At 43.9% G+C, this 19,673-nt stretch overlaps 1 protein-coding gene across 2 annotated transcripts in view; it reads left to right on the top strand.

The window, feature by feature from the left end:
- Window positions 1–16,193, top strand: part of WWTR1 (WW domain containing transcription regulator 1) — a 134,174-nt gene extending 117,981 nt beyond the window's left edge. The window contains exons 4-6 of one of the 2 annotated variants that reach the window (XM_014569956.3): window positions 7,777–7,910; window positions 9,298–9,392; window positions 12,358–16,193. In XM_014569956.3, coding sequence (XP_014425442.1) covers window positions 7,777–7,910; window positions 9,298–9,392; window positions 12,358–12,542 — 414 coding nt within the window. In that variant the 3' untranslated portion in view covers window positions 12,543–16,193. Of the gene's footprint in view, window positions 1–7,776; window positions 7,911–9,279; window positions 9,393–12,357 lie in introns of both variants that reach the window. The other variant, XM_006115932.4, reaches the window with a different exon arrangement.
- The last annotated feature ends 3,480 nt before the right edge of the window (window positions 16,194–19,673 follow it).

Raw genomic sequence — 19,673 nt, 5'->3', positions numbered from 1 at the left:
CAAAAGAAGTTGCAATATTAGATACGAATCTCTGAAACAAATTGGCATTCACAAAACAAAATGGAATTGACAGGTTGACACAGATATATACCCAACCGGTCATAAATACCATATAGCTGCAGGACAAAGTTCTGCCTTTGACACTCTCAGATATAGAAGGGCTGCACTGCAAGTTTAACAAGGAGAATTCTGTCTAGCTCAGGCCCTGTTCCTGTCATGGCTCTCCGGATGCACATGCCAGAGCAGCAACAGCACCACCTCGTGACAGGGCTTAATGCTTGCTCAGCCAGCTATGTGAACTGGTACAGAAAAGATGGTGGGTGATGTTCTCAGCCTAACACTGCCTCCTTCAGGAGTGTAGCTAGAACAGGGTTTCTCAACCTATGGGTCGGGACCCAAATATGGGTCGCCATTACATTTCAAAAGGTCGCCAAGTGTCTCCCCAGGTGGCTCTGCCCCTGTCCTCCCCGCATTTTTTAATTGCCTTGGGTCACCAAGTCTTTAAGGTGCTGCTAGACCATTTTTTGTTTTTTCAGTTTATTCTGTACAGACTAACTTGGCTACCCTCTGAAGCTTTTAAAGGCAGGAATGACTGCTTAGGAATGACTGCCTAGCCTAAGATAAACAGGAGGAGTGAGATCAGACACAGGGGAGGGGTGGAACGGGCTATGCTCAGGATTTAATTGTTTTCCAAAGATTGGTAATTTTGTAGTGTGCTTTGTTAGGAGAAAGCTGCTATGGTTTTAAAAAATCCTTTGTTAAGCCAGTGTTCCTTGCTTTCCAGCCACATTGTCTTGATGGATTTAACTAGAAACTGGAAATCCCTCAGCCAAGTGGAGTCTGGAGAAGCTTGTCTAAGCAACTAAGGTGTTGGAATGGGTGAGCTGAGGCCCTGGTTCCAGGGTTTAAGAAGGCCCAGCTGCAAGGCGTCCACTGTCCAAGAAGGATATCACACACAGAATCTACCCCTGAGAGCATGCCTGTCAGACCCAGAGCTGTGAACAGTGACCAGTCACTGCCCGGACCCAGCAGGGTCATCAGTTGGGTTCACTGACAGACTGGTCCATTCAGAGAGGAGAACTGGATTGCAATAGTATGGAATAGCAAACCAGTGTTGAACAGACCATAGGCTGTGGAGCCAGTGAGGGGTACCCAGGCCTCATGACCAAATCACTTTTTGGCTAAGCCAAAATGAGAGGTGTGGTCAGGCTGCTGGTGAGCAGGACACTTGATGAGGAGGGTCAGGTTAGAAAGGAAGAAAATCTGTGCCCCTCCTCCACACACACTTTCAATGGCATTCTGCTGCCTGTGGAACAGACAACAATTGTGTTGAGAGCTGGCTTATCTTTGAGAGAGAACTGCTTTTCATCTGGTTCATAATGAATTGACTTGACTGATATCTGCAAGCCCACCTCATCAATTGGAGTTACAGCAGTTTGTACAAGTGCTTCCAACTCAAAATAGACTGTTGGTTGCATAACCTTGAAGACTGCAGCAGTGCTACCAAAGGAATCAAGAACTTGAAAGATGGGGAGGGGGATTATTTGGTGTGTTTGAAATGGAGGGGGGTTCCAATTATACAGGGCTTCATGTTCATGGAAGAAGGCACAATGTGAAAAGTGGGAAAAAAAGGCACCTCAGTGTTCCTGAGATAGGTTAATAAAAAGTCTTCCATGGAGAGAGAAGGTATTTATCACCATACCCCATTTAACTTAAAACTAATGGAAGTATACAGATTTTTCAAAATCTTATTTGACTCCTCCCCCCACTTTCCTCCTGCCCATCACTTTGATGTAACTTAATACATTCCCAATAACTTGGTAGACTAGTGGAGTGAAGACACCATCTTGAGTAATTGAATTAGCTATGTCTTTAGCGCTGTTTGAGAACAAACATGGAAAATCACTGGGAGAGAGCTTTTAGTTGCCAGTAAATCATTGCCTGTTATAGAAACACAGGAGATGGGAATATCATACCTGCTAATATCTAGGGATGTTAAATTTTGTTTAATCAACTTGTCGGTGGATTTTCCATTGACTAGTGGATAAGTTAGATCCGGGAGCTAACCCTGCTGCGGCTCTGCCTTTTAAATGTGTTAAGAAGAGCTTGTTAACTGTTAATACATTTAAAAGGTTGAAGTGCAGCAGCGAGGACCCTGCACCTCAAGAGCAGTGACATAAGCCTGAGCCAGTAAAAGGATGCCATCCATTCTGATTAGGACTTGGACCCAAATGTTAGTGCTTCCTAACCATAAAATTTTCAGTTATTTGGCCTCAGACACAATTCTGCTGTAGAGTTTGACTACATTTACTTTAAAAATTAGTTTACATCCTTGCAAAGAGAATGAATATCGAGTCAGTATTTTCTGCCCCTATATTGGCTTATTATTAATAATGTAAGAAGGCCTCGGATATGACTGGAAAACATGTTGCTTAAAGAGGTAAAAGATGGCTTCGACTGGTTTAAAGATTGCATTGCAAACTTTTTACATCTTTTTTGTTGCTCCTTTTTCTTCTCCTGCCACAGGGATGGGCAAGGTCTCAGGCAGGTTTCCCACCCAGCAGCCCCAGACCACTGGCTGGCTGTGCATGTGTCTCTCTGCGCTGTGAAGAAGGAGTAGGGAGGGAGAGGCTTTCTGTGCTCCCCTGATTTCCAGACAGTAAGAACTAAGGTTCAAACTAGGGTGGTAGTGTAGACATACCCTGAGAGATTTTGCTGGGAGCGGGGAGAGCCTGCTGGAGCCTCACCCTCCTTCCCTGCACCTCAGATAGCAACAGGAAGCAGCTTTGAGCAGCATTGTTTCCTGATGCAGGGGTGTGTGTGGGCCAGATCAAAAGGCTTGATGGACCAAATATGGCCCACAGGCCATATCTTGCCCACCCTGTCCTACTGCATTATTCTCCCAATTTGATTTTGGTTGTTGCTATTTATATTTTATGTTTAAACAATATTCTTTTCAGTAAGCTTTGGGTGCAGTAATAGAAACTTGTCAGTGCCCTAGAATTTCGACTTAATAATGTCACAATGTATGTCAGTTATGTGGGTGTGGACTTAGGTGTGTCTGTTTTGAATTGTAAATGGGAAGGCCCAGCAAGCTTTATAATAATTTTAGCTTGGCAGACAAGATGATGTGATATTATAAAAAGGCTCTGAGTCTGTTTACTCTTCACACATTAAACACATATCTTGACAATGAAATGAAACATAATTCTTAAACGCCTGTCCTAAAATATGGCATTAAGTTACTTATGAGTGAAGAGTCCAGATTGGCCAGTGTTTCTGGAAGAGTAAGTGATTGGTACAATAAAACACATGACACCAAATTCTTCCTTCTGGTACACATACTTGTTCACTTCACTTGGACTTTAAAGAGAGTTGCATGTGCATGTCTGAGAAAAATTGTCTTTCAGTAAAGAGAAAATTTGACTTCTAGTAAAGAGAAACTTGCAGCACAATCATATGAGATTAGAAGTCTGAGAAAACAGCAATAAACTTCATTAACAACCAGTTGAAACACCAAAATGACCTCATTTCAATCATGTCTGATTCTGCTTTCATTAAACACAACTAAAGAAGGGTTGTTAATTGTCCCAGGGGCAAAGAAGCTCTGAACATTGTTACATACACCATGGCTACGTCTACACTGGCCCCTTTTCCGGAAGGGGCATGTAAATTTCAAAGTAGGAATAAGACACTCCGGAAAAGGGCACTTTTTCCGGAGGATCGGGGCCAGTGTAGACGCTCTTTTCCGGCTTTTCTAAAAGCAGGAAAAAAGCGGCGGACATTTTTATTTAAATGCCGCGCGGGATATTTAAATCCCCCGCGGATTTCCCTACGACGACTGCTGAAATTTACATGCCCCTTCCGGAAAAGGGGCCAGTGTAGACGTAGCCCATGTCTTTGGTATTAGTTGAGACAATCATAATTTTAGTTTTTAATAAAGACTTCCTTACTAATCTAATTTCAAAACTAGTGGGTATAGTTACAATTGTATTAAAGAAATTAAAATATTTTCCTGTTAAAGAGGCTAAAATAGGTTGAATAGAGAGTGATTTTTTACTTGTATTTGTAGAAACTCCTTGGCTACGTCTAGACTGGCATGATTTTCTGCAATTGCTTTTAATGGAAAAGGTTTCCGTTAAAAGCATTTGCGGAAAAAAGTGTGTAGATTGGCACGGACGCTTTTCCGCAAAAGCACTTTTTGCAGAAAAGTGTCCGTGCCAATCTAGACGCGCTTTTGCGCAAAAAAGTCCCGATCACCATTTTAGCCATCGGGGCTTTTTTGCGCAAAACAGTACTGTGCTGTCTAAACTGGCCCTCTTGCGCAAATGATTTGCGCAAGAGGGCTTTTGCCCGAACGGGAGCAGCATAGTATTTCCGCAAGAAGCACTGATTTCTTACAGTAAGAAGTCAGTGTTCTTGCGGAAATTCAAGCAGCCAGTGTAGACAGCTGGTAAGTTTTTCTGCAAAAGCAGCTGATTTTGCGGAAAAACTTGCCAGTCTAGACACAGCCCTTTAGTTCATTTTTAAAAAAAACTAGTAATTGAGATGAATAATTGATCATAGAACACCAAAACTGGAAGGGTCCTCGAGAAATCATCAAGTCCAGCCCCCTGTCCTCATGGCAGGACCATGCACAGTCTATATCATCCTTGACAGAGCATGTTAGGCAGACATCTTAAATATCTCCAGTGATGGAGATTCTACAACCTCCCTAGGCAATTTATTCCAGTGTTTAACCACCCTTACAGTTAGGAAGTTTTTCTTAATGTCCAATCTAAACCTCCCTTGCTGCAGTTTAAGCCCATTGCTTCTTGTCCTATCATCACAAGGAGAACAATCCCCCCCCCCCCCTTCTCCCTCCCTCAGTAAATCCCACTTATTATAAAATGAGGAAAACAGGGATGCCGAAAGAACACACCTGCTTTTTCAGAAACTGTTCCGAAAAAGGAGACACATTCCCTGGTATCCCAGAAAAACTCTGCAATCTAGACATAGCCAAATAAAGCTATCAGATTAATTTGGCATTATTTGTTCTTTAGAAATCCATGCTGGCTGTTACCTATCACCTTGTTTTCTTCCGGATCTTTTCAGATAAATTCCTTAATCTAACTGCTTCATTATCATTCCTGGCCCAGAAGATAAACTAACTGATCTGTAATTTCCTGGGTTGTTCTTATTTTCCTTTTTATAGATGGGCACTATATATTTGCCCTTTTCCAGTCTTCTGGAATCTTTCCAGTTTTCCATGATTTTTCAAAGATGATAACTAGAGGCTCAGATGCATCCTAGTATGCTGAAGGAGCTGATAGAGGAGGTATTTCATCAGGCCCTGGTGACTTGAAGATATCTAACTTTTCTGAGGAATTTTTAACTTGTTCTTTTTTTATTTTCACTTCTAAATCTACACCATTTCCACTAGTATTCACTATTTTAGGCATCCCTTCATCATCAAACTTATTGGTGAAGACCGAAACTTTGATATGACTTTGTTGAATCTTACAGCTCTGAATAGAAGACTTACTCCTTTAAGTCATACCTAGGGAATAATGCACCTTTTGTAATAGTCCATTTTACCATTAGATGTCACTGTTGTTCCACAGAAATACGATAACAAGGGTGTTTCCCTGGATTTGTCTCTTAAAAAGAGTTTAGAAACAAGTTTCAAATGTTTGCTTCAGCTCTGATTACTAATTGATCATGTTCTGTACAATATACATGAAACAGATCATTAAGCAACATTAGCAGTTCATACTAAAAACTGTTGGATCAAATTGCTGATTTCTGGGTAATGCGTTAGCTACTCTGTTACTCATCCAAATGGCTCTGTTATAAGATATAATCAATTCCATCTAGTATTTGAAAGTCTATTTTTAGCCACTGATTCTGATCTCTTTTGTAGCCATATAAATCAGGAATAATTCTGTAAAGTGAATGGAATAACACTACTATAAAACAAATGTGAGATCAGTTGCCCCTTTTTGAGCCATACTTAGTTCTTTCAAAGGTCTTGTCTTCAGTACAGAGTTAACTCAAATTGTAAGTTGAGCATTAGTCCTAACTTATGTGCTGCTGACACACAAAATACCTTAACTTAGATGTGGTAGTGATTTATAACTCAGGTTGGTTGGCTCATTAGGGAATGTATAGACTACAACTTGTCATCTGGTGTACAGTCACTTGGTAGAGCTAAGGTACAGCCTCTCCCCGAGTTACGAATGAGTTACGGACCAAACACTTGGCCGTAACTCGATCTGTTTGTAACTCGGACCCCATTGAGTTACATAGCAACCGCGCTGTTCGTAAGCGCGGGTCTCATTCATAACTTGGGGATCACCTTTATGACCGCTGTATGGGAGCTTTGATCATAAATGCGAATGGTCGTAATTCGACCGTTCGCAACTTGGAGACTGGCTGTAATTGCTATGCAGTTATTCAGTTTCTGTGGGCAGCCATGGGTTATTTTGTAGCATGAGTGCTGACGTGACCTAGGTCAACTCCAATGTAGTTTACACTGCAATGAAGACCTAGTCATGTCTATAGTAAGGCTGTTAACTAGCAGTTAATTGACTAGTCGAGAAGTCAATGGAATTTCCATCGACTAGTCAATAGGCACTTCCACATTCCTCCTTTGAAATGTACAAGAGCCCCAGTAGGGGTTCTTGTACATTTCAAAGGAGGAATGAGGAACTCCACGTGCAGCCTGGGGCCAGCAGGAACTCCCGCTGACTCCAGGCTGCATGCAGGTGCCAACTTTGAAATGCACAAGAGCCCCCAGCGAGGGATCTTGTGTATTTCAAAGCAGCAGTGCAGCATGGAGCCCAGGGTCAGCGGAGGACTCTGAGTCCCCTGCTGACCCCGGGCTCCATGCTGCGCTGCTGATTTGAAATGCCACACGGAGCTTGAGCCCGGGATCAGCTGTGCGGCGCTGCCACTTTCAAGTACCCCTCAGGCAGCAAGGGGGTGGGGAATTGACTAGTCTTTAACATCCCTAGTCTATAGCGGGGTGGGCAATCATTTTTGAAGGGGGGGCCACTTTCCAAATTTCTGAAGTGCCCTCAGAATGCCCCAGAATGGGCAAGGTCTTGGGTAGAAGGGGTGGGGCCAGGAGACTTCCCATACTCCCCTGCCTGCAGACCCTGATTAGCCTGCGGATGAGGGAGCACATGAAGTCTTTGTTCCTTTCTCCCTCCCCGCCCGCCCCTTCCCCCACCCCGTGCCCAGCGAGAACAGCTGACGGTTCCCTCTGGTGCCAGGGGAAGGAGACTTTGTGCACTCCTCCGTCTCCAGGCCTCGATTGTCCTGGGGGCAGGGGAGCAGCAGGGCAGTCAAGGGCTCAACTGGCTTGGCGGACTGAATGCAGCCCACGGATGCTGTCTTGCCCACCCCTTTTTGTGCCCCTGGTGCTGGGAGGAGACTTCATGCACCAATATCCTGCCAGGGTCACATGATGTGTAGAGGGAACCGCCAGCTGTTTTGAACAGCTGTCAGCTGTTGCGTGCCGCTGGTGGGCAGAGGAGACCTCACGCACTCCCCTATCCCCATGTCTATAGCTTTGGAGAACATCTGCCTCTGTAGCCAGTATATGACTTTTTAAACCAGCAACCATAATTATAGTGTTGGGAATCAACTGCCTAAGTAAAAACAAGTGCATGGTGAACACTTAGTATCAGAATGGGTATTTCAGATGTAAGAGCACTTCACTGCCATGTCTCTGAGTAGTTCAAATAATTTTTCCCTTATTTTTTACTCTCTTTTTTATTCTTTTTTATTTAGGAAGCTGCACTATGCAGACAGCTTCCCATGGAATCAGAGAATATGGCCCCAGTTCAGACTGCTGTGAACACACCTGCCATGACACAAGACATGAGGACAATTACAAATAATGGATCAGATCCTTTTCTGAACAGGCAAGTTAACGTCCTTTCTCTTCATCGGTCATTTGGTTCTGTTGTTTTATTTGTGGTACAGATTGTTTTGCAGGTGCATTTCCAAGTGAACTCCTAAATTCTCAAAGTTTTTAAGGGTTGACAAAATTCTAGTGAAACTCTGAAAACTTTGGGATTCATCTCAAGAAGGAACTGGCCACATCTTAACCATTCAGACATTTATCTTGTGAAAATTATATGGACAGTAGTACTGTCCAGTGAGAGAGACCAGGTGTGATGAAAACTTTGTTTATACTTCAGACAGTAGAAGAGGATCTTAGATAAAAAGGTTAACCAACTAAGTGGGATTTCATCACTCCAGCCTGCTAGCCTGCAGGGCTCCCACTCCTAGTCCCACACTGGGACTGGATTCCAGCTCCCAACCCCAAACTAGGGCTAGGGCTGGGGCTGGGGCTAGGGCTGGCTCTGCCTGCTCCCAGACCCTACCACGGCTGGGCGGGAGCAGTCCCTGATGCAGGCAAGAACCGCTCCAGCCTGGTGAGAGCAGTCCCTGCCTGCGACACACCTAGACCACCACAGACAGGAGTTTCTCTGGATGCCCGGAGCAGCCCTCGTCTACAGCAGGCCCCATAGAGCAGGAGCAGCCCCTTGCCCACTTTTAAAAATGGCTTCCAATTCAAGAGTGGAGTTTTGAGAGATCGGGTGGGGGAAAGGCAGCAGCCATGCATACCGGGACGTGGCTTGTTTTTCGATAAGGGAGCGAGGGGAAAGTACTTGGAATCTGTGAATTACTCCTCTGCTCCCTCCCTTCACCAGCCAGGAGTGAGGTGTTCATGGATTCCAAGTACTTTCCCCTCACTCCCTTAACGTCAGGAGAACAGGAAGAAAAGCACGCTGCATCCTGGTATGCACGACTGCTGCCCCTCCCACGCTCTCCTGAAACTCCGCCCTTTCTCCAGTCATACGCTGAGTTTCATGTTTACGGTTGCACCCATTTAAAATCCCAGCTACATTCACAAGTCATGTATTCAAATCTTCAGGTGGGTGCAGCTTCAGAAACAAAATTGTCTCTGCAGTACTAGAGGCCATATTGAAGCCTGACTAAATATCAAAGCATATTTACACTTTGGTATGGGGAAGACAGTACCCAAAGCCAATGTACTGCTCTGAAAATGCCTGCCTGACAGTTTCTGATATAGCTGAAAATGTTATATAGGTTGGGCCTAGTTCTCTTATTGTGGATTAGTGTAAATGACCACGTGTTGCCCCCCTTACAAAGTTTTTAAGTGTAGTGTTTGGACTGTCATTCTCCTTTTCTCGACCACCACCATAAGGGGTTATGTCTGACAAGAATATCTTTACTGAGGTTTCTTCATGTTTCAATTCATAGTGGGCCATACCATTCCAGGGAACAAAGCACAGACAGTGGCCTAGGCTTAGGATGCTACAGTATACCAACCACCCCTGAAGATTTCCTCAGCAATGTAGATGAGATGGATACAGGTAAGAACACGGAATATACTTATTATGACATGTTAAGCAAAAGTTGTGTTTTATAACCAAATGTCTAACTATGTGAAATGAGCAATAATCTCTCATCCTTCCATATATAGGGATAGACTGAGGTCAGGGTGCTCAAAGCCATCACTCCCACTGATGCTAACATTCGTTAAAGGTGTACAGCACTTCATAGAATGGGGCCCATGCAGAGTATTGTCTCTACTGGAAAGCCTCCTCCTATTGAAATAAATGGACTTTTTACAGCTGACTTCACTGGAGCCTTGATTTCACCCAGTACTTATAAACATATGCTTTAATTTAAGATACAGTTGGAGTATACAGCACCAATTGAGAGCCTAGTCCTGCATTCCTTGCCCTCCCAACTCTCAGAAGTATGCAAGGAATGATGAGCTGGATGCTAAGGGCAGGAGTTCAAAATTGTCAGCCAGATCCCCTAGGTGGCTTTGAAAGCCTTCAACCTAAATGTATGTAGGACTGTTGAAAAATTAATATAACATAGTACAGTGCTGCACTTCTACAATGTCTAGCACAAAATGGGCCCTAATCCATGCTTGAGGACTGTGAGTGTTATCACAGAATAAATAACTTCTAGCAAACGTACACCACTCAACTGCCTACAGTGGAATCTGATACAGTAAAACTCTGTTTATAGTAAAGAATATAATATGCTGCTGTTTCCCTGATCATGCTAATGCAAAATTGTCATTACTGTTAGAGTGAACTCTGCTGACAGTTTTTCTGTTAATAATATTAGTAACTTCAGAATAGGCATTTCAAAGGGGTGGTGTTTCAAAGGGGCAGCACTGCACAGCTGATCTCGGGATCAGCTATGTGGCGCTGCCCCTTTGAAGTACCCTCTCTTTCTCCCCCCTTTGGTGCCTCTATCTGATAAAGGTAGCAAGGGTGGGGGGAGGGGGAGAAATTGACTAGTCGACTGACTATCCGATAAGTATTTGCTTATCGGATTGTCGACTAGTCCTTAACACCCCTGGTACAAACAGCACCCAGTTCAAGCTCCCAGTTTTGCATCTTTGAGGATCAACTGGCTCCCTTCTGCTCAGCTTTCTTGATCTCATTAATCACTGATTTCAGTGGGAATTTGGGGCATGCAAGGAACATAGGATCAAGCTTTTTAGTGCCAACTTGAAAAATGGATCACAATAAGGATCTCTGTTTTTCATATGTCACTATGGAGAGTTGTGTGGGAAATCTCCCTGAGAGAAAATTGAAGCTATAGCCCAAAAGTTGGCCGTTGAGTTTTAGAAGCATTTCTTATGTGTCTCACCCAGATTTGATTTGTAGGGATTGAGAACAAGATTCTTCCTGTATTCGTTTGGCCTAATACGCTACTCCACTAAATCAGTGGAATTCTTCAGGGATTAAAGTACAGGTTGAAACTCTGTAATCTGGAGTTCCCTTCTCTGGCAACACCCCTGGTCCGGCATCGTCAGCTGACCCCGATTGTGAGGGCAATCAAGGGGATAAGCCGTTGGGCTGGGGCCAGGAGCATTGCCAAACTAGGGGGCCAAGATGGAGCCCCAAGGGCAGAAGAGTCAGCGGGAGGAATGCAGAGCCCCTGGTCCTGGGGCCGGGGCATAGCTCCCTGTCACGGTTGAGGGCTGTTGGGAGGGGAGTGTAGAGTCTGCCAGGCCACAGCGGGGCTACTAGGGAGGATCGCAGAAATGCTGGGAGGAGCACAGGGCCCCCAAGTGGCAGCAGAGCTCTTTGGTGGAATGCAGAACCTACGGGGCTGCTGGGAGGAGCCTCCAGTAGCAGAGCCACTGGGAAGAAAGCTGAGTGCCCAGCCACCAGTGGGAGCACAGAGCCCTGGGTGGCAGCGAAGCCACTGGGGAGAGAATGAAGCTCCAGATGGTAGCAGAGTCCCTGGCCACTGCGGGGAGAGTGGAGCCCCAGCATGAGAGTGGAGCCCCAAGCGGCAGCTAAGCTGCATGAGGACGGGGCGGGGAGGAGAGGGGGAGAAGAAATCCCTCCCCCGGTGCTGTAGGGAGTGCAGAGCCCTGGGTGGCAGTGGAACTGCCTATGGAAAAATGGAGCCCCTGGGAGGTCTGGGGGAGAGCGGACCCCCCCACACGCACTGCATTGACCTCCCCTGGTCCAGCAAATTCCCTGGTCCCAAGGGTGCCGGACCAGGGAGGTACAACGCCATACGAGTAAGCATGGCAGAATCCTAGGTGAATTGGTTTTATCTTTTTCAAATCTCTAAATTGTCTAGTTTGGTGGGAATTCATTGTGTCATGAGAACAGGCTCCTGAGAAGAACAATTTCCCTGGGGGGTTTCCTTCTAACAATATGTACAGACCATTTAGAAACTGGTGGGTTTTTTTGTATTCCTATCATCACATTGTTTAAAAGGTTAATGTAAATGATTAGTAAACACACCATTTCTTTCCAGTTACTGAAATAAGACAGTGAAATCACTGAGATTCTCAATAGTTGCTCACTCAAGACCCCCTGGAATCAGTGGGAGTTCTGGGTGTGCAGTGAACACACAGTCATGCCTTTAATGATTTTACTGTTCATTCTTGTTAATTGAGCCAAAAAATAGAGTAATAATATTGCAAAGGAAAGTTCCTGTAAAAGAGTCATTAGCCTTAGTTTGGATTATGGGCTATGAATGAAATTCAGCCCTGTGCACAGTGCTTAAGTAAGGTTTCACTCCACGAGCCCTCTGCACAGGATGGATTTCACTGTACTACTGGAGTGAGAGGACAGTGGCTGATTATTCAAATCCAGTTGAAATGGATTTTTTTGTGCTTTTGACAGCATGACAAAAGAGAAATTCTTCTCTAGACATGCTTTTCTGTAAGCAAAGGAGGCCTGACAGCAGTGTTTATAGAAGATACCTGCCATGTGATGATTGCGAGAGGGGGAGGGTGCCTACAGTTTTCAGCTTGTGCATTGCTATGATTTTTCTTTCCTTTTACAGGAGAAACTGTGGCACAGACTCCCATGAATGTAAGTTCGCAACAGACACGTTTCCCTGATTTCCTCGACTGTCTTCCAGGAACAAATGTAGATCTCGGGACATTAGAGTCTGAAGACCTGATCCCCATCCTCAATGATGTGGAGTCCGTACTCAATAAGAGTGAGCCATTCCTCACTTGGCTGTAATCAGTAATCATTCAGTGTTGATTCAGCCTGTAATACAAGCCAACATGTCCTTTCCCTCTTAAAATAGAGGCAGAGCATCTGAAAATCTTCAGATATACACTTGCTGCCCTAATGACTTGTGATATCACCTTTATGGTCAATTTAATCTGTGCCTGACTTTGATTGACAGTAATTTAAATATAAAATATGTATTTTTTTGTTTTTTCCAAGAACTGCTTCTACCCATCTGTAGCCTGTGTTTCCTTTACAGATCATACAGGAGTATTTCTTTTTGGGGGGACAGAGGTTACCAGGGTAGCAGAGCATGGGGTAGAACAAACTCTTCATGAACCAAACAAGTTGACCACACGTAGGTTGCTTGGTTCAAAAAAAATCTGCGCAGAATCAGATCACAAAGTGCAGCTTCATATTTATGACAGTAGTACCAAATGCATTTTTATCTATTTAACTTGAGCTTTGAGCTTTAAAATCATTGTATTATTAGTAAGATTGTGCAGTATGGAATACAGAATAATTCTGATTTCATAGCCATAATGCTAATCCTTATTATAGATTTGCAAAGGCACAAACTGTACTATTGCTGTTTATTTTTCAGTATATTACTGTATAGCTTCCAGATAAATACTTCCAATTTGAAAGTAGCAGAATTGTGTAGTAACAGTTTTACACTACAATAATGTTGTAAACTAGACCAGATTGGTACTAACTACCACCTTAAAAAGTCATTATAAACATGTCATTTTTAAAAAATGCATCTTAGATTTTGATGTTTATTAAGCACTACAATTTTATAACTAAATACATAGACAATTTTTTGTTAATTTGTGACAACTCTATCTTTGACAACCACAAAAATACACTTAAAAATCAGGACAGGACAGAGTGTCACAACTTGACAATACCACATTCAGTTAAAAAAAAAAAGCCTTGTTCTTCCTGTTTTCAGTACTGTTTTAACTGACAGTATCCATGAAACTGTACAGGTAACTGAATACTTGGAAAGAGATGGTCACCTAATCAGATCAATGATAACCAGTCAGATGCCTGTATGTCTGGTAAAGTTGCTAAAATCCTAATCCTTGTTGCTTGCTAGAGTTGGTATACAAGACACATGACATAATATCCTGTATACTCATAGCTACTGTATATCCTGTAAAAGTTTCTTTTTTGAATTTTTGTGGCTGAGAAAGCATCAAGGACAGAAAGCATGCAAAGTTTCCCTGAAATGCAAATGAAGTCCTGAAATTCTTAATATTTTGAACTATTATTATTTATAATCTATGAATTTAATCTTTTTATATTGGAAAAATGTATCTTTTTATGAAAGGCATTAATACAGTTCTCTGAGCTTGATCCCAGTTTATTGGGGAAAGCAAGAGATGTAGCACTCAGTGTAAATGTCTGTCTGTCAGGTCTAATCCATAAGATCCTATCTATACACCAAAATATTGGTCACTAAAGAATTTTTTCTATCTTGTTGGGAAAGAGGCAGGTGAAAGGGTCAGAGATCAAGTGGCAAGAATATGGACTAGATTAGAAAGGTGAATGATTACGTAACAGAAAACAATACTAGTACCGGAGAGGGAAGGATGGCTTCAGATAGGAACATACATGTAAGAAGAACCAATGGTGTTCACTTAAACCGGGGTGGGGAATCCAAGGCCTGGGGACTGGATGTGGTCCCCAGCTTGCCTGAATCTAGCCCCAAAGGATCACGGCCACCCCCCAACAATGGGGAGCTTGCACTGGTGCTCCAGTCCCCCCACCATCTACCCGTGGGCCTAGAGCACACAATCTACTAGTCTGGGCTCCCCAAGGCTCTGGTATGTAGAGGGAATGTGCAGAATGTCTTTCTCCTCATTTGGGGGTCACCTCAGTCAGGGGTTTTTTTTTTTTGTTTGGTTTGTTTTGTGTGCGGCCCTCGACTGATTTTTTTGGGAGTCATCGCCCCCAACCCCAAAAAAGTTTCCCCACCCCTGACTTAAACAATACCACACCATGAACGCAGTGGAAGACACTAACCTTTGCACATTCTCACACCAGCATGGAAGCTGCCTTGTCTTTTAAGCAAGAGAGGGGAGAGACTTACCCAATGAAGTTCTATTACACAGAGAAGACTAGTGTTTTTATGTATATTTTCATATAATACAGAATGAGAAGGCAGTATTGTGTGTGCACAAAATGTTGCTGAATGGGCATTGTTTTACATTTTTTTCCCTCCACTTATACTAGAACTAAGCGTTAAGATAGGAGAATTATCTTTCTAAACAAACAAGGGACTGTGCAGGGCTGAACGATGTTACTCTATGGTAATCAATTTTTTTTATGTATTTTATGTAATCAGTATAAATGGAAATCTGAAGTCCCAATGGTTTTTGTTCTTTTAGTTACAAAAAATGGCATTATGTAGTCAGAGAATTTGGGATTTATTGTATCTGCTTTGGACAGTAAAACTTTTAAGGCCAAATCTTCAACTGCTGTGTGTTCAGCCTAGCTTCACTGAAGCCATGGGCTTGATAGTGCAATTTCACTGGGTGATCCAAACCCTAGCATGATTCAGTCAATATTATAAATTAAAGTTCATAAAAATGAATGTAAGCATTTACTAGTAAGCTAATATTTTTTTTTGTCATAAAAGAACAAAAGATCCACAGAGCAGAATTTTAAAGCTGGTGCCTACCTCTCCTAATGTATACTGGCGTCAGTCAGGAGAGGTGCATGAAGAGAATAGAGCCCAAAAACCTTCAATTAGTAAATTTTGTAATTTTTTACATATTCCTGTGATAATAATACAGCAGCAGAATTGAATGGAAAGGTGCTAGGTAACACATTATTGCTACTCTAAAACAATTGCCGATAAGTTAGGTCAAGTTTTTTTTCATTCTGAACCAAATGATGGTGAAGATTAAAGTAACTTTTTACACCATAATATGATTTGGTTTTTTTGCTACAAAGCGGATTCGCTGGATCATATGTACTAACATTTTCCCTCACCCCCACACAATCTTATTTGATGTGAAGATCTCCTTTCAAGGAGTTTTCTGACTTTAAAAACAGGCTGTGACAGAAGTATAAGTGTTCAAAAGCATATGTCTTTGTAATTTTTATAATATTCACTATTATTTCAGTTTGTGAAATTACATTTATTTTACTGAATTCACATTGTCTACTTGTCTAAATACAGTAAATATGCAAGTGGGACAATTGTAGTGTTGACCATCACTGAGTGTGACATACATAAATGTTGGGGCAGTGGAGTAATAGGATGTTAATTACAACTTGTATTCTGATAACACTATTAGAATGTAACTGTTGGGGGGAGGTTGATCATGAGAACAAATGCTGGGGTGTTTAGGGGGCTGGGAGAGTTTAAAATGTCTTTTGATATGGGAAAAATGGGTGATGAAACAAACTGTTTCTTAATACACTGCATCCATCTATGTGCTAGTACTTTAACTTTTGTATTTACTTTTTAATTGTATGTTATGATGTGTGAGCAATTGTTTTTAATTTAGGATATTTTGCATACAGCTGGTATGCATCAGAATCAATCAGATCCAACTATTGTACCCAGAGTTTGGTTCTGGTTTTTATGTCTTTGATCTTATACAAGAGAAAAATAAATAAATGAATTTAAAGCTTTTGGCTGCATTTTTGTTCTGTATGTTTTTATTATTATATCTCTGGTGGATTTTAGAACTTGTTGAGCCCTGTATAACTACACTTGGAATAAAAGCTCTGTGGATAGAGATGACCTGTATTGACCATGCATTGTTTAGACTAGTACTGAAAGTGTTCTAACTGCAATCTTGTGAACTTAGCCTTCCCTAATTTCCAGGTCATATCTCCTGCAGTCAGGTATGAGAAATATCACCCCTGTCAAATCAGTTGCTGTACTCAACACATATGAGAGCAGAGCTAACCCTACGTCTATTCTGGCAGCTTCTTGTGGAAGAACAGCCGTTCTTCGGCAAAAACTTGCCGGCTGTCTACACTGCATGAGCATTCTTCCAAAAGTAAATTTACAGTACAGCGTTGTAAAACAGGGCTTCTTCTGGAAGAGTTATTCCTCTCCCCATGAGGAATAAGCTCTCTTACGCAAGAGCTCTTCCAGAAGAGGCCAGTGTAGACAGGCAACATGAATTTCTTGCGCAATAAGCCCCTATGGTTAAAATGGCCATCAGAGCTTTCTTACGCAAGAGAGCATCTACACTGCCATGGATGCTCTTGTGCAAAAGCACATGGCAGTGTAGACACTCTCTTGTGGAAGAGTTTTTGCACAAGAACTCTTCTACAAAAGAATTCTTGTGCAAGAAGGTGCTAGTGTAGATGTAGCCTCAGGGTATGATTATACTACAATAAAAGACATGTAGCACAGCTGCTGCGGGCCTAGCCCAGCTGACTCAGGCTTGCAGGGCTATACAGTTGCAATATGGACATTTGATCTAGGGCTGGAGCCTTGGCTCTGAGACATTCCCCCGGGAGCCCCTCACAGGTGGGAGGTTTTAGAGCCTGAACTCCTGCTACAGCCTGAATAACTATGCTGAAATGTTATAGCCCCCCAGCCTGAGCCCTTCAGCTAGCTAAGGCTCTGAGATTGAGGACTTGTCTCCACTCTGAGGTGGATTGATGCTGTAGCGATCAACCCACCAGTGGACCGCTGCTGATTTAGTGAGTCTAATGAAGACCCTCTAAATCGACCACCCAACCACTCTACTGTCGACTCTGATATGCCAACAGAACGAGATGTGTAAGGGGAGTTGACGGGAGAGTTTTTTGTGTTGGCTCCCCACAGTGTGGGCCCCATGGTAAGTAGATCTAAGCTACATTGATTTGAGTTAGACTTCTAACATAACTCAAATTACGTAGCTTAGATCTACCTGTCCTTATTGTGTAGATCTGCCCTCAGTGCCATGGTCTTTTTATTGCAGTATAGTCATACCCTATCTAAAGTTTAGAGAATATGCTCTAGTATAGTTACAGTGGGAGATATCACTTAGGTAATAACAACAGGCAGATTAATTTATCTTTCCTTCCTAATTAAGAACAGAACCAAGTTCCTGCACACAGAATATTAGCACACATGCCTTGCCTCTCATAAGTATGCTGGAAAATGGAAAGGTGCTAGCGTGTAACCTTGTTTTGAGAAGTGTGTGTGTTAATTCAAGAATATTAATCCTGTTTCTTTGGCAGAAACCTCAAGTGTGTGTTTGCTCAATAAGGTCTTTCAGCTGGTGCTTGGCAATGCCAAGTCACATCTTGAAGGGTATCTTTGCTTTAGTTCCATATTAGGCTGCATTGCTCAGGGCAGATTACATCTTCTGTGTCTTCTCATGACAGACCTGTTATAAAACTCTTTATCAGTAATTTCCCAAGACTATGATCTCGGAGGGTATGTCTACACTACAGAGTTAGTTCGAACTAACTTAGTTCGAATTAGTTAATTCGAACTAAGCTAATTCGAACTAACGCGTCTAGAACTAAAAACTAGTTTGAATTAGCGTTTTGCTAATTCGAACTAGCATGTCCACATTGAGTGGACCCTGAACAGGGCTTAAGGATGGCCGGAAGCAGTGCCGGCAGAGCATCAGAGGAGGACTTAGAGCGTGGAGATGCTGTCTCAGGCTAGCCGAGGGCTGCGCTTAAAGGGACCCGACCCCCACCCCGGACAGACAGTTCTCAGGGGTGCCCCGCTTGAAAACCAGTCCTGGCTTGGAGTGCCTGGAATGCCCACACTGGGCACATCACAGCACTCGGCCATCAGACCGGCTGCACTTGCCGCAGGCTGCCATCTGGGGAGAGGAGGCAATTGGGGGGCTGCAGGAGAGCTTCCACCCCCAGAAGTCTGCAGAGCCAGCCCAGTCCTCCCCATCGGGGGCTCGTACCCCATTCCTCCCTCACCTCCTTCCACTTACCCTTCCCTAGCCCCCCTTCCTGATGTACAAAATAAAGATAACGTTTCTTCCAACATTGACTCTGTCTTTATTGAACAAAACTGGGGGAGACTGGGAAAAGGAGGTGGGAGAGGGGAAGAGAGAGGCTGGGAGAGGGGAGGGCAACTAAAATGATCAGGGGTTGGGAACAGGTCCCATATGAAGAGAGGCTACAGAGACTGGGACTGTTCAGCTTAGAAAAGAGGAGACGGAGGGCGGACAGGATAGAGGTCTCTAAAAGCAGGGGTTGCGTGGAGAGGGTGCATTCAGAAAAGTTCTTCATGAGTTCCCATAAAGAAGGACTAGAGGACACCAAAGGAAAGGACTGGGTAGCAGGCTTCAAACTAGTAAGAGAAAGTTGTTGTTCAGAAAGCAAATAGTTAACCTGTGGAACTCCTTGCTGCAGGAGGCTGTGAAGGCTACAACTAGAACAGAGTTTAAAGGGAAGTGAGATCAAGTCATGGAGGCTGGGTCCATGGAGTAGTCTTAGCCAGGAGGTAGGAGTGGTGTCCCTGCCCAAAGTTTGTGGAAGGCTGGAGAGGGATGGCACGAGACAAATGGCTTGGTCACTGTCTTCGGTCCATCCCCTCCAGGGTCCCTAGGGTTGGCCGCTGTCGGCAGACAGGCTAGTGGGCTAGATGGACCTTTGGTCTGACCCAGGACGGACATTGTAAGCTCAGGGCTCAGGGTCGGGGGTCTCAGTGGACCCCCTTGATTTTCATACACACCTGCTCCTGGGTGGCCAGGCTGGCAGCTCTCCTGCCCTAGACGGCCACTTTCCTGTGCCTAGTGCAGAGATCGTGGACGAGGTCCACGATGTTTGCACTAGCCCAGGAAGGTGCCCGCCTTTTGCGGTCCCGGGCAAGCTCCCGGGAGCCGCCAGCTTGTTCCCGGGAAGAGGGGGTGGGCTGGGGGACATCGGGAAGGTGGCTCTGTGCCGTGCCAGGTGCAGGGTCTGCTGGCTGGGTGCTGGCAGGCTTGCACCTGGCACGGGCACCGTAGCCAGCCCGTGCCTCTTTAAGGGGTCCGGGGCCGGGAGGGGGGCAATAGAGTTTCCCTGGTGTTGGCCAGAGTGGCCACCAGGGAAATCTGGGGAGGGCTAGCCTCCCACTAGTTCGAATTAAGGGTCTACACAGCCCTTAATTCGAACTAGTAAGTTCGAACTAGGCTTAATCCTCGTAAAATGAGGTTTTCCTAG

This window comes from Pelodiscus sinensis, chromosome 10 (genome assembly GCF_049634645.1).
Source record: "Pelodiscus sinensis isolate JC-2024 chromosome 10, ASM4963464v1, whole genome shotgun sequence".
Taxonomy (NCBI): domain Eukaryota; kingdom Metazoa; phylum Chordata; order Testudines; family Trionychidae; genus Pelodiscus; species Pelodiscus sinensis.
Note: the sequence above shows the minus strand (reverse complement) of the source record. Positions and strands in the feature narration are given on the sequence as shown.